Source organism: Motacilla alba, chromosome Z, assembly GCF_015832195.1.
Source record: "Motacilla alba alba isolate MOTALB_02 chromosome Z, Motacilla_alba_V1.0_pri, whole genome shotgun sequence".
Classification (NCBI taxonomy): domain Eukaryota; kingdom Metazoa; phylum Chordata; class Aves; order Passeriformes; family Motacillidae; genus Motacilla; species Motacilla alba.
In genome coordinates, this window is record NC_052046.1 from 2,599,912 (window position 1) to 2,613,259 (window position 13,348).

General features: G+C 46.6%; 1 protein-coding gene across 2 annotated transcripts in view; it reads left to right on the top strand.

The window, feature by feature from the left end:
• LOXHD1 (lipoxygenase homology domains 1) overlaps window positions 1-9,736 on the top strand; it is a 148,403-nt gene extending 138,667 nt beyond the window's left edge. For both annotated transcript variants that reach the window (XM_038125710.1, XM_038125709.1), the window contains 4 exons: window positions 2,964-3,134; window positions 4,306-4,444; window positions 5,923-6,084; window positions 9,014-9,736. In XM_038125710.1, the coding sequence (XP_037981638.1) occupies window positions 2,964-3,134; window positions 4,306-4,444; window positions 5,923-6,084; window positions 9,014-9,494 (953 nt within the window). In that variant the 3' untranslated portion in view covers window positions 9,495-9,736. The remainder of the gene's footprint in view (window positions 1-2,963; window positions 3,135-4,305; window positions 4,445-5,922; window positions 6,085-9,013) is intronic.
• Window positions 9,737-13,348: the final 3,612 nt, after the last annotated feature.

Genomic DNA, 13,348 nt, shown 5'->3' on the forward strand with positions numbered 1-13,348 from the left:
ACGGGATAATAGCCTGAAACCAGGATTTCATGACCTGGAAAGTAGTTCTGCAAACATGATTTGTTCTCTTTCTGCTGACGTGATGCCCAGCACCCAGAGCCAGCCCAGCAGAGAGAAAGTCTCAGATTTAAACTCTGTGCATCACTGGCCTTTCCATTTTCTTTTCCCAACCAATGCAAAGAGGAATTTTATAAATACTTTCCCAGTCTGAAACAAAAGAAAAACAATACATTTTCCAGTAGAGCAGGATGCATTTTTCAGACATAAAACAACCCTTCCATTTTCACATCAGCTTTTAAATGGTGTTTAATGCTGTGGCAATGAAACCCTTGAAGTGACAGCGCTCCTGGCACAATGGGACATGGACAGGGTGGGGAGATGTGCTGCTATGGATGCATCTAGTAGACCTTTCACCTGGGGTGAGCTGTTTCTCCTAGAAATGAAAAATATTTAGGGATCCAAATACAGGTCTCATAATCTAATTTAAGTCACTAACAATCAGGAATGAAAATGAGAAAAGGCAAATTCTAGTGAGAGAGAAGAGAAATGTTTTTTTTCTTTAAAGCAGACAGGAGGATGTTCAGGGGAAGTTGTACCATTTTTCTAGGACTGTCTATCCAGCTCCCTAATTTATGTACCCCTGTGCTGTAAGGGACACCCTGTTGGCATTTGCTTTTCAGTGCTGATCCCTGACAGAGCTCAGCACTTGCTCTTTAAATAGCCCAGAGCTGATAAAAGCATCTTTGTGGGGAGGAGCTGGCTTTGTCCTCAGCTCCAACAGCTGCAGGAAAGTCAGGTCTGTCCCATCTCTGCCTCTGATAAAAGAGCAGGAATTTGTTGCAGCTTCTTGCTGAGTGTGGCTGCTGGCACCAGGCTGAAGAAGAGGGAGGAGGGCATGTGCATCTCACCCAGTCTCCTTTCTGGTACTGCTGCTGAGCACTGATCCTGACCCCATCATCCTTTTTGCTGCTGGCAGCCAGGCTGAGATTTGATGAACAATTTATTCCATCCTGGTCTGCAGGCACTGACATCTCTCAGTGCAGAAGGAAGGCATGTTTTCTTTCTTTCGTGCTGTACTGTTGTCACAATGTAAAGTTTTGATGGAAGCAGAGCAGCCTCCTGAATATCCTGCAGAGGTGTTCATTGAACTTAAATGGAAAAGATCCTACCAAAAGATTAACAGCTGACACTGCCAACATGTGTAGAATAAATTTCCAAAACAGCCCCAAGAGCAAGTTGCTCCAGTTAAATCACAGTGGGAGCCCTGGAAAACTTCACAGAATTGTGGAATCACAGAATAGTTTTGGTTGAAAGAGACCTTAAAGACAATTGTGTTCCAACTCCCTGCCATGTGCAGGAACACCTTCCACTATCCCAGGTTGCTCCCAGCCCCATCCAACCTGGCCTTGAACACTTCCAGGGATCCAGGGGCAGCCACATCTTCTCTGGGCAACCTGTAAAATTAAAGCAGATGGAACCAAACTCTTCTCACCAGTGTCCAGTGACAGGACAAGAAGGAATGGGCGCAAACTGAAATAGAGGAAATTCCATTTAAAATAAGAAAAGAAAGCTTTTTTTTTTTTTCTCTGTGTGGGTAATCAGACTCTGGCACAGGCCAGCCAGAGAGGTTGTGGAATCTCCATCCTTGGAGATATTAAAACCTGGCCACACCTGGCCCTGCTTTAGCTGAGTTTGCCCTAAGCAAAATGTTCTACAGATGAACCTTCCAGGCACAATGACTTTGCAGTTCTGTGCTCCTGAAATTTAAGGGGTGAATGGTGGGGTTGGTTGAGGTCTGTGCTGCACAGGGCACAGTTTAATTTCCTAACTTGGAGAAGGTTCAGGAAGCCAAAGTACAAAACAGCAATGGCTGTGAGGCTGGTAAAGAACTGCCAGCACATGGTGTGGAGGCTCACAGTCCACAGGAGAAGGGCAACTTGTTGACATAATTCAAAAAATGTGCCATCATTTTCTATTCAGGGATAATGAGGATTAATTTTTGCAAACGTAGGAAATAGGCACACGGCAGTGAATTCCTGGAAGAGCAAGAGCTGTTTAATCTCTCCAGGATGTACATAATAAGTGAGCAGATATGTCTCATCATGAACATAACATTTTTTGTCTGACTAATAGCAGGACATGAAAGTAAAACTGTCAGAACCTCCTGTCCCCACTGAGGTCAACAAGTGTTCCTGTGATTTTAACAGAGAAATCAGGAAAACATTCTCAAATGCTGTTTTCTTCCTCTTCAAGTTGCTTTTCCAATGGGGAAAAAAATAAACTGAACAAACGAAGTAGCAAGGTAAAAAGGTGCTGTGGCTCCTCAGAAGGCCCCAAGGGGAATGTAAAGTGATTTGGTCATCCATGCTGGAACATCCATCACTTTACTCCATCCTGTTTTCACATCCAGTCCCAGCACTCATTAATTTGCCCTCGTTCCTTGGCAAGGATGGGAAGTTTCCTTGCATGTGCTGGCTGGCAGGGCTGAAGGAGGAAGCTGAACTTTACATTCTGACTTCAAATCCAAAGAGGAGAGAAAGAGGAGAGAACCCCTACCTTAGTGCTTATAAAAAATATGGGGACAAATGTTTTAGCAGGGCCTGCTGCAATAGGGCAGTGGGATTGGTTTAAAATTAGAAGAGAGTCAATTTAGATTAGATATATAAAGGAAAAAAATTTTTACAATAAGGCTGGGGAGGCTCTGGCACAGATTGCCCAGAGCAGCTGTGGCTGCCCCATCCATGGCAGTGTCCAAGGCCAGGCTGGACAGGGCTGGGACCAGCCTGGGATAGTGGAAGCTGTCCCTTTCCATGGCAGGAGAGCTGACCTTGAAAGGTCCCTTCCAACCTGAACCATTCCTTGATTCCATGATTTATAGCAACAACGATGAACTACCAAGGAAACGGACCTCCCCCCGCCGTGTGCAAACATCCAGACCTTTTTTATTTCTGTTGTTTTACCAGGAATTGCCCCAGGCTGGCACCTGGAATATATTGATGTGATGGACTCTGCCATGGACAAGACGTTTCGCTTCCAGTGTGATCGCTGGCTGGCTAAAGGGGAAGATGACGGGCAGCTCATCAGGGAGCTGGCCTGTGCCAATAATGACATCCTGGAACTGAAGGAACGGACTGGTGAGTGTGGAGTGCTCTTGTGCCATTTCCTGAGGGACCTCAGACGTTGTAGGACCACAGCTGCTGCAAGCTGGAGGCTCCCATGCGGGCTTTGGGGGATATTTCGTGTACACTTCAGTTCAATAGGAGTCCTGGGATAAGAAAGAAATGAAACAGGATTTGTGAGGAAGAAAAAGATCTCATTCTGGGTTGGAACCAAAGAGGGGCCCATCTGCAGTGATTCAGTCCATCAGTAAGCCATGAGAACACATGGATATGATCTCATTAGAAGTAAAGTGCTTGAGCCTTTGAGGTGGAAAATAAGTTCAGTCCTTAAAGCTTGGTAAGTAACATTGCTCCAGCTTCCTCCTTAACTGGTTCTGGGCTATGAGCTTAAGTGTCCCAGCTGAACATAACAGATGAACTTAACAGCCCACAGCCCTGGATCTGCTCTGGGCAATCCCACTGGGCCCAAGGTAATTACACTGCTGTCTGATGTGGTGGGTGACTCAGCCAACAAGAGTTACTTCAACACACTGAGGATATGCAGAGTCCATCTCAAGAACTTCTGCACCAGTGCTCTTCTTCAGGAGAATCCTGGGGAGACAATAATCACATTACTCCACTGTGATTGTGCTCTGCCTCTGAAAAAAAAAAATCAGCCTTGTGAGGGCCATTCTGGGTACCTACAGGCCTCCACAGCAGCTGAGCACGTCCTGTTGGGTACATGGGCACCCTCACTCTGCTAGGAACAGTGGCACAAATTTAAGGGAAAAAAAAAAGAAAAAAAAAGAAAGAAAAGAAAATATGGAGGATTCAGGATGTGTTTCAGATGAAGTCTTAGCACAGCATGGAGCTGGACACAGCTTGTTCAAGAGGGACCTCAATCATCCTTCTCAGTCCCTCCAACACAAAATATTCTATGATTCTAAGAATAAATCCATCTATTCTTGCTACCCAATTGAACAGGACACATATTTTTCACGTATTCTATCCCAAACCACTTAGAAGTCAAAAGTCCCACAGATTTCAGTGTGTTTCCACCCTTATTTTGCAAATGCTTGCTGTCTTGTGGGCTGTGATAAATATTAGGAAAGGGGTTTTTAAGCAAAGTGACAGCCAAATGAAGAGATCTTGCAGGCCATCTGCTCTTCCTCTTCTGTTTAACGTTTGTGTTAATTGTGCTTTGAAGCCTACGAGATTGTCACAGTAACCAGCGACAGAGAGGATGCAGATACAAAGGAAAACATCTGGATCATCCTGGAAGGGAAGATGGGCCGCTCAAAGGAATTCCTCATGGAAAACTCTTCCAAGAAAAGGAGATTTGAAAGGTAGTAAGCAGGATGGTGGGCCAGAGGAACTGCCCACCCATCCTGCATCCTCCACAAATGCCATCTCTTCTTGCTGTAGGGAGCTGTGTTTGTGCCACGCTGCTTCTCATCCCCCTTCCAAAAAGCTTGATGGCTTCCCGCTTGGATAACAGGGAAGATATCAAATGAGTTTCTGGTGGGCAGCCACAGAGTAGGTTTTAGGACAGCATGAAAAAGGCATTTGGCAAAAGGAAATGTAGATATTGTGTGTGTGTGTGTACGTGTGTGTCCTTTTGTATCTGTACATATAAAGAGGCTCCTGGCAAGCCTCAGGGAGGCTGTGTGGATTTTGAGCTGGGAGGAGCAGAAGGAAGCTGGAGGTGGTTTTAGTTCCTTTTACAGCATCTCACTGGGAGTGGGAACTGGAGAGAGAGTAATAATAGTTGGAGGCTAGATGTTGTCAGAGCTGCTCAGATTTGACTTTGCCGACAGATCCGGGGGGCAAGGCTGCGAGATCACTGTCGTGTGAGGAAAGGCAGGAATCAGACTCCTGCTGGAGGCACACCCATGGAACAGGGGGCATATTCCTTCTCCCACGTGGGACCAAAGTGCTCCAGGTGTGAGCAGGGTTTTCTGCTTGTTTAAGGACACAGCACGCCCTTAGGAGATGGGGACCTCGCCAAAGTCACGGGCACTGCTGATGTTCTGCTGCTTTGCAGGGAGGAAAGGTTCTTTCTGGTAAAGGAAGGTGAAATTCTGGCTTATGTGGAACACCATATGACTGACTGAGACATCACATGAAATATGAAAGATCAGGAGGAGCTTCTTGAGCTGATAGGGCCTATGGAGGAGTTAGACATCCCTCTTCATTAGGCACAGTCTGTTGTTGGAGGGACCAAGGGCCAGTCCAAGGAAATAAACCCAACAGAAACTCAAGGAACTCAACAGGAATCCAGTCAACAGTTTGACAGAAATCTATCAGGCCTGCCCGTGGCAGGGCTTTGGAATTAGATGATCTTTAGGGTCCTTTCCAACCCAAACCATTCTGAGATTCTGTGATTTAATTGTTCCTCTGAGATATTTCCAATTCGAGCTTCAGGAAGGGTGGCTCAACTAGCAAATTTAAAACAGCTATGGTGGGTAGATGTGTAACAGATACAGTATCTGTCAAGAATGAATGAATAAGTGCTGGAGGGGAAATTAGTCATTCTTTAGCTTTATCTATAATGAGGCAAATTGATTTTGTATGTGGAACAGCTCAAGTTTATCCTAGAAAGTCCTAGTGGCAACAATTTAAAGTGTCACCCCTAATCAGAGAAAATACTAAATTTAAATATGGAAATTATACTTTGTGTTGAATGATTGTAGGTTAAATCAAATGACTGTAAATGAAAGCTTATCTTCTATCTTCCATAGCCATGTGCAAATTACTTAATGTTCATATGAGGCAAGTCACTGGAAGCCTCCAGGATGCTGAAACTGCTCCCTGTTTCCTGTAGGGGAGCAACAGACACGTTCCAGTTTTCTTCAAAGAACGTTGGTGATATTGCAGCCATCTGTGTTGGTCACTGCCCAAAAGATGGGAAGAAGTCTTCTGCAAAAGCTGATGTCTTCTGGCATGTCCAGGAGATTATTGTGACAGAGATGGAACTTTGCAACAAGTAAGTGCCTTCTCATTTGCAAGGAGCTGCCCTGAGAGGACATGGGGGAGATGAGCAGCTCTGCACACATCCTCCTGAAGCATTTCAGGCTTAGGAAATAACAGAAAGTCTTGTTTTCTGTTATGTAGTTTGGTGTGTCAGGTCCAGAATGTCCTTGTCTGACTTGCCTGCACAATTTCTGAGTTGTTGGAGAGGGTATTTGCATGTGCAGCAAACTTTATAAAAAAGTTGGCAGGGGTGAATCTCACAGCCAGGATGAATTGATGTCTCACTTTATGGAAAATAACCAGAGTGGCTGAAATTCAATTGTAGGATACTCTGCATAGAATGGTCTTCAAGTAAGTCTTGTGAAAGATTTCCTGGAAATGAGAGTAAGACAAAGGCTGAGCCTCTGATTCAGGCCAGTTTGGATAAGAGATCCCTCTGGTCTGGTCCAGAAGGCCACACATGGTTGGAAAGGTTGCAGTCATGCAGCTCAACCATACCTAAAGAGCCCTGAGCATGGTCAGGTCATGCACACTTTGATCTGAATCCCATCTTTGGAAGGGGAGCAGATTCCACAGGGACTGTGCAGGGACAGAGGAGATCACCCATTTGCAGAATAATCTGCACTTCAGTAAAACAATCCACGACATTAATTGTGGATTTCTTCTCTTCTCCATGATATTTCCATTGCTGCTAAAGAATTTAACTACGAAGAGTTTGTTCCAGCTGAGACAATTGAGTGTTTAAGAAGAAATCCTTGAAGTGGTGGGGTTTTTTTTAGAAGCTAAGAGTCTCTTCTAGCAAATTAATCAGCCAACTGAAGAGCCTTAATAATATTTGCTGAATGAAAACTCAGTCAATTGCATACTAAAACATGCTCTTTTTTCCTGGTGGGGAAAAGCCTGGAACCCTCTAAGTCCAGCTGTGCAATCAGCTCTGCGCAATGAACTCACTGGGAGCATGCTGAAACTGCTGGGACAGTGTGCTGTGAAGGGGCCAAAGGTCTTCTCATAAAATCCCACTTTTTAAAAACTGTTTTAAATTAAAGAGGGCAGCCAGAAGGTATGGGTAGACCCTGCAGTCCATCCTTGCACTGGAGCAGGGCTCCAGCTCTGCAGATGCAGCATTTTGCAGTGGTGTTTGCTGTGCACACAAGCAACTGGAGAGCCTGCACCATGAGAACAAGTTCTCACTTAAGGTATTACCCATCCCAAATATCAAAAAACCCACCCAGACAAGCGAAAGACCAAGTTTAAAGAGTTACCAGATTATTGCAGCAATAGTTTTGAATTATACCAGGATTTTTCCTTTCTTAGTACATAAAAAGATAGTATTTAAAGATTTTCCTTGCACATTCCAGGGCTACAAAGGTAATTTTTTTTTTCTTTGTGAAGATTGGCATGCACCCTTTTATTTCCAGACCATGAGACATTACACAGCTGAGGAAATCAATCTGCAGCACTGGGCATCCTCTCTATCACACTCTCATGCAGTTTTTCTGTCCCATAGCCTAAAATTTTGTTCCCCCTGGAATTTCTCATCTACAAAGCTTCTTTCCAGGAAATAAGTGCTTCACCTTGTCTGCAGAAAATGCCGAGAGTATAGGAAGTGCTTAAGAAACACCATACAGCTGGATTCACAGCAACCCTTCCTCCTGGTGTTTATTTTACATGCACACTGCAATCCAGCTACACTCCATTCAGGAGGACCTGCTGCAGTTCAGTGAAGGTGGGGGAAGGGGCAGAAGTTCATTTGGAGCTGATCTGCATCACTGGAAATGAAATACATCATTAAAAGCAGAGTGATCCAGCCCCTGGCTGAGTGCCAGCTACGAGGCAATTTATGGATGTGCTCGGTGTTCCCCACACACCACCAGAGACAGCAGAGACAGGGGCTGTCAGCATCTGGTACCTATCATCCCTGTGTTCCCACATTTTTTGTTCCCTGCTAAGGATGAGATGGGTGATCTAGAAAGGACAGGGGAGATTTAAACCTCCTCCATCTTTCCCGTTCCTTTTTTTTTTTATGCCTTTTTCCTGCTTTAGCTCTGGGCCTGACTGCTTGTCCTGCCTTGGTGGGTCTGGAACTGGTCATGCCGTGCTGAAGAGGTGACAAGAGCTGCACATCCACGCGCAGTGTGTCTGTAGCTGTGCGGGGAGAGGTCCGATTTTTGCAGTTGCAAAGTTCCATCGTGGCTCTCTCTTTCTAGAGAAATATTCAAACTCTGGTACATAGAGGGGAAAATGCTGAAAGCAGAATTAACATTGGGCAATTTAGTAGAATACACACTTCCTAGTTGCTGGCTCCATGTTTGTATCAACAACGTGGTACAGGTGGACAGGGCCTGTCCCTTGTGATGGCACTGCTGAGGCACCTCCAGTGCTGGGGACAGCTCTGGGCCCTCAGGACAAGAGAGACACTGAGGGGCTGGAGCGTGTCCAGGGCAGGGAACGGAGCTGGGGAAGGGGCTGGAGCCCCAGGAGAGGCTGAGGGAGCTGGGAAGGGGCTCAGCCTGGAGCAAAGGAGGCTCAGGGGGGACCTTGTGGCTCTGCACAGCTCCTGACAGAAGGGGACAGCTGGGGGGGGGAACAGGATCTACTCCTAGGGAACAGGGACAGGAGGAGAGGAACAGCCTCAAAACGTGTCAGGAGAAGGTTAGATTGGATATTATGGAAAATTTCTTCATCCAAGGTGCTGTCCAGCCCTGGCACAGCTGCAAAGGGCAGTGGTGGAGTTTTCATCCCTGGAGGGATTTAAAAGCTGTGTGGATGTGGCACCTTGGGAACATGGGCAGTGGTGGGCTGGGCAGCGCTGGGGTGGGGTAGCACTTTGACTCAACGATCCTAGAAGGCCTTTTCAACATAAACAATTCCACAATTCTCTCACATTTGCCCCACAAAGTGGCCGTCCGTGCCACTCACCCGCCCGTTGCTCCCCACGGCAGGTACTTCTTCCGGTGCAACGCGAAAATTCCTCTGCGCTACAAGCGGCGAGACTACAAAGTCTTCGAGTGTGCCAAGGTCACCGAGAGCTTCGCCAGCAAAGCCCGGAGCTTGGTGCCAGTCAAATACGAGACCATCGTGGTCACAGGCTTCGAGAAGGGCGCGGGCACCGACGCCAATGTGTTCATCACCATCTACGGCCTGAACGGCGACTCGGGGAGGCGGGCGCTGAAGCAGAAGTTCAGGAACCTCTTTGAGCGAGGCAAAACCAACAGGTTTTACCTGGAAACGCTGGACATGGGGGAGCTGAAGAAGGTCCGGATTGAGCACGACAACAGCGGGCTGGCTCCGGGCTGGCTGGTGGAGCGGGTGGAGATCACCAACTCGGCCACTGGTGTCACCACCATATTTCCCTGTGGGAAGTGGCTGGATGAAAACCGTGGGGATGGGTTAATCTGTAGGGACCTTTTTCCTAGGTACTGAGGAGGGTTTTGGTCCCTTCAGTATGCTTTTTTTTTTTTCTCATTATACTGTTTTATATTGCCTTTTACTTTTTAATACACTGCCTTTTGTATTGAGAAATTTTTAGTAGCGAGACATTCTTCCTGGGTTAACATTTTGTAAAAGTAATGCTGCTTTTTTTTTTTTTTAAGTGCACATGGAGCTGTTAATTAAATAAATACATTTATTGCTTTAAATACATTTAAAAGCTGCAACAGCAGAGATATAAACTTTCCTGTACCAGCTCAGATGTTTCTGCTTTCAGTGCTATGCCTTGACTGGGCTGAGAAAACCCACTGACCTACTCCACTGATAGGATCCACTTTTATATAAGCACAGAAGTTAAGAGAATTGACATACTTTAATTTAAGAAAATTGAGCTTGGAGATCCCAGTTTTTTCCCACTTCTGGCAACTGCAAGCTCTGCTCATCCATACACACATATGGACATCTCCAGAGGGCACCACATCAAAAAACAGCAGGCACAGTAGGATATTCCACAGGGAGTTTGGGGAGCATCTGCATCCACCCAGCCAGGTCTCAAGCAGTGGGATCTGGGTGAAGTTTTCTGCCCTGTGAGCTTTTTTACCTCCCCAGGGCAGACTTTGCTCCCTGGCTGAATTCCTACAACTCTGCCAAGAGTTGAGATCTATGGTTACAGCTGCCAGTGCAAAAGACCTTCCAGATAATCAATTCTACAGCAAGGAAGCTATGCTAACTATATTCAAAGCTGACTCAGGATAATCATACCCTACATGGCCTGAATACCAGCTCTGTTACAGAGCAGCTGCCATTCATTCTAACTTTCCTTTAATAAGGATTGCTATTTTGTCTTTTTCTGTGGCTGAGAAGGGATTTCCCGGAGGCAGTAAGGGCCAGGGCTCCTGTCAATGAGCTCTTCCCAAGCACTCACATCTCTACAGGTACCAACAAGAAAATCTCTTCATAAATCATTGCTTCTGGGGACCTCTCTCTCTCTCTAGGGTGCAAAGCAGCAGGTCACACCCTTAGGAGGAAAAAGAGGGTTGTTTGATCCATGAGGACCTTCCTCCTGGCCCACCCTGGGGAGGACATTCCCTCTCCCAAGAAGCTGGTTTTAAACAAGAACTTTGCATGAATAGGGGTCAAAGGGGTCAAGAGTGGGCTCAACCCACTAAGCCCACACACAGCACCAGTTCCTGGGTTTGAGGATGATGCTTCTGCTGGGACCTTGCCTGGATGTGCCAGGCCACAAGGCAGGACTGTCCCACTGCCCAGTTCCTCACTCCTCATGGGCAAAGCAGGCCCAGCAAAGCCTGGTAATGCTGAGACAGGAATTAGAAGCATCTTAGAAATGCTGTCGATTGCTCAGAGGTATTTGAAAGCTGCTAACCCACTAAAGCCCTTCCAGGGAAGTTCTGGATCTCTCTTACCCACAGCAGGCACCACCAAAGAGGCTTGACCTTAGATCATGGCTGTCTGTGCCAGCTCACAAATAATAGCTCAGACTATTATTTTAGAAACCTTTATGGTAACTGATGGTTCTGGAGCAGAGCAAGTTGCTTAAATGAGCCCAGTAATCAACCTCATCAGGGATCAGCTACTCAATGAGAGGAATAATAACAGCTGCCTTTGCTGGCTGTGCTCTCCCTCCTCATGGCAGACTGCTGCTGCCCAGCCCTTAGCAAGGAGCTGGGAGCTCACAGGAGGAGCAGAACAGCCCTTAGGAGGACTGGAGGTGATTGCTAGGGTCTGATTGCATCCCTGACACCCTGCTGGGATAGAGTTCAGACTCCCTGAATACCATGGGGGTCCCATGAGTGGAGTCTGGTGCATCTGGGTTTGCTGTTCTTGTGCAGTGTCATTGCAGTTCCCCAGTAGGTGTTTGAGCAAAATAAGGGTCAGGCTTTTGATCTCCCTGCATTCCTCCCACCCAAGTTTAACCAGCACTGTGGAAAAAAAAAAAAACAAACTCTCCTGTCAAGAGGTTTGGCCCCTTTTCAGACACATGTGTGCTGCTGTGAAATAGGAGTTTGTCCCTGTACAGTGCTGCAGTCCCAGCATTTCCAGCTGGCTGGAAATGGTGACCAAGTCACTCCCTACTTGGTACAGGGTGGAGGGAAAGCTGCGTTTAGAGCATCAGTTTTAACCCCTGCCATCTCCTGGGCAAACCCACTGCACTGGTACTTGCTTCCATGGCCAGGTTGGATGGGGTTGGGAGCAACCTGTTCCAGTGGAAGGTGTCCCTGCCCATGGCAGGGGGTGGGAACAGAATCTTTGAGGTCCCTTCCAGCCCAAACCATTCTGTGATCCCATGATGATTTTATGGTTTCATGATTCTTCTATGATTCCAGCCCTGGGGAGCAGTGAGGCAGCTCCTGACCCAGACACCATCCCTTCCTGGGGCAAGGAGGAAAGAGAAATTCTTACCTTGCATGTGAAATGTGCTCACGTCTGGGAGGAATCACAGGGAGCAAGTGGCTAGAAACATGGGTTGAGGCACAGCTGAAGCAGGAATTAATATCCTCAGGGTGACCAAACCACCGTGTAGGTGGAGATGGGTTTGTAGGTACCTGGGGTTATCAAGGCCACCTGCCATCCCTGGACAGGCTTATTCAGCACAAAAGCTCCAGGCAAAGCTGCCCTTGAAAAGGGCCAAGGAGAGTTTGCTGATGGAGGGTCAGCACCCCTGCTGCCTCCAGGAAGGCAACCTTGGCAAAGCATGAAAGAACTCTGCTTTTTTTCCACTGAAGGCTTCAAACAAGCCCCTCCTCAGTGCAAAGCTCAGCTCCACCCTGGCTCTGGGGAACCCCTCTGTTGCTACAACAACTGCTGCAGAAGTAAGGCAAGAGTGGAGTTTTTCCAGCTGCTGGATTTGCGTTAAGTTGCTAGATTCAACACATTCTTGGACAAGTGGAGATCTAGGGAGGAGAAAAGCCAAAATTTTCCTCGTCCTGTGCCTTTTGCAGGGCTTAGTCAATCTTTTCCTGTGGAGGCCAAGCAGGCCAAAGCGGGTATGTTGGGCACATACAAAGCTCCTGCTCCCATCACCAACCTCCACCTTCTTTTTCTCCACTTTATTTCCTAACTGGTGGCATTTTAATGTACATTCCTTCATCCTAAAACAACAGTGTAAATAAGAACCAAGAGCAAAGGGCAAGATTGGTAGCACTCAATGTGAGTCTTCAAAACCTGGCTGTCCCATTGTAATTGTGCTCTCCACCATTTTGGGACTCTGATGAAGTTCTGTGTTTACCAAATTTAGGTTTACTAAACCACTTGGGTGCTGCCAGTGAAAACAAGCATAAACAAGGACTACTTAGCAGTGTTTCATGCTGAAGGACCAGTTGCCTCTTGATGCAGGACACAGAGAATTATTTGCAAATCTCTTTGAAATTGTTGCTAGGCATTTTTGGTAGCATCACATGCCTACGTGAACCCTAGGCTCATGAAGGGGGAATGACTGAGAGATGTGAAGTATCTTATATTCTGTATGTAGAAAATACCTTATAATCTTCCTTGCTCCTTCCTTATGTCTAGAGGCCAATTCTAAACCAGAAAAAAGCTAAAATGAAAAAAGAAAAAAAGGAAAAAAAAGGAAAAAAATTATTAATGGAGTTGTACAGCTCTAAGCTGCAACCTGTGGGCCAGCTGCAGATTTAGACGCCACAAAACACTGGATAAGGGCTCAACTTCCTGACCCTGGGCAGCTGCTGTGAGAGCAGATGCTGGCAGTGAATAAAGATGTTGCATCTCAGTCCATGCTGCTGTGCTGTGATGGGCAGAGCCCCTCTCCCTCCCCAGGAAGGTTCTGTGCTCAGCAGGGCTGTTATCAGATTGTGGCAGCTCCTTTGCTG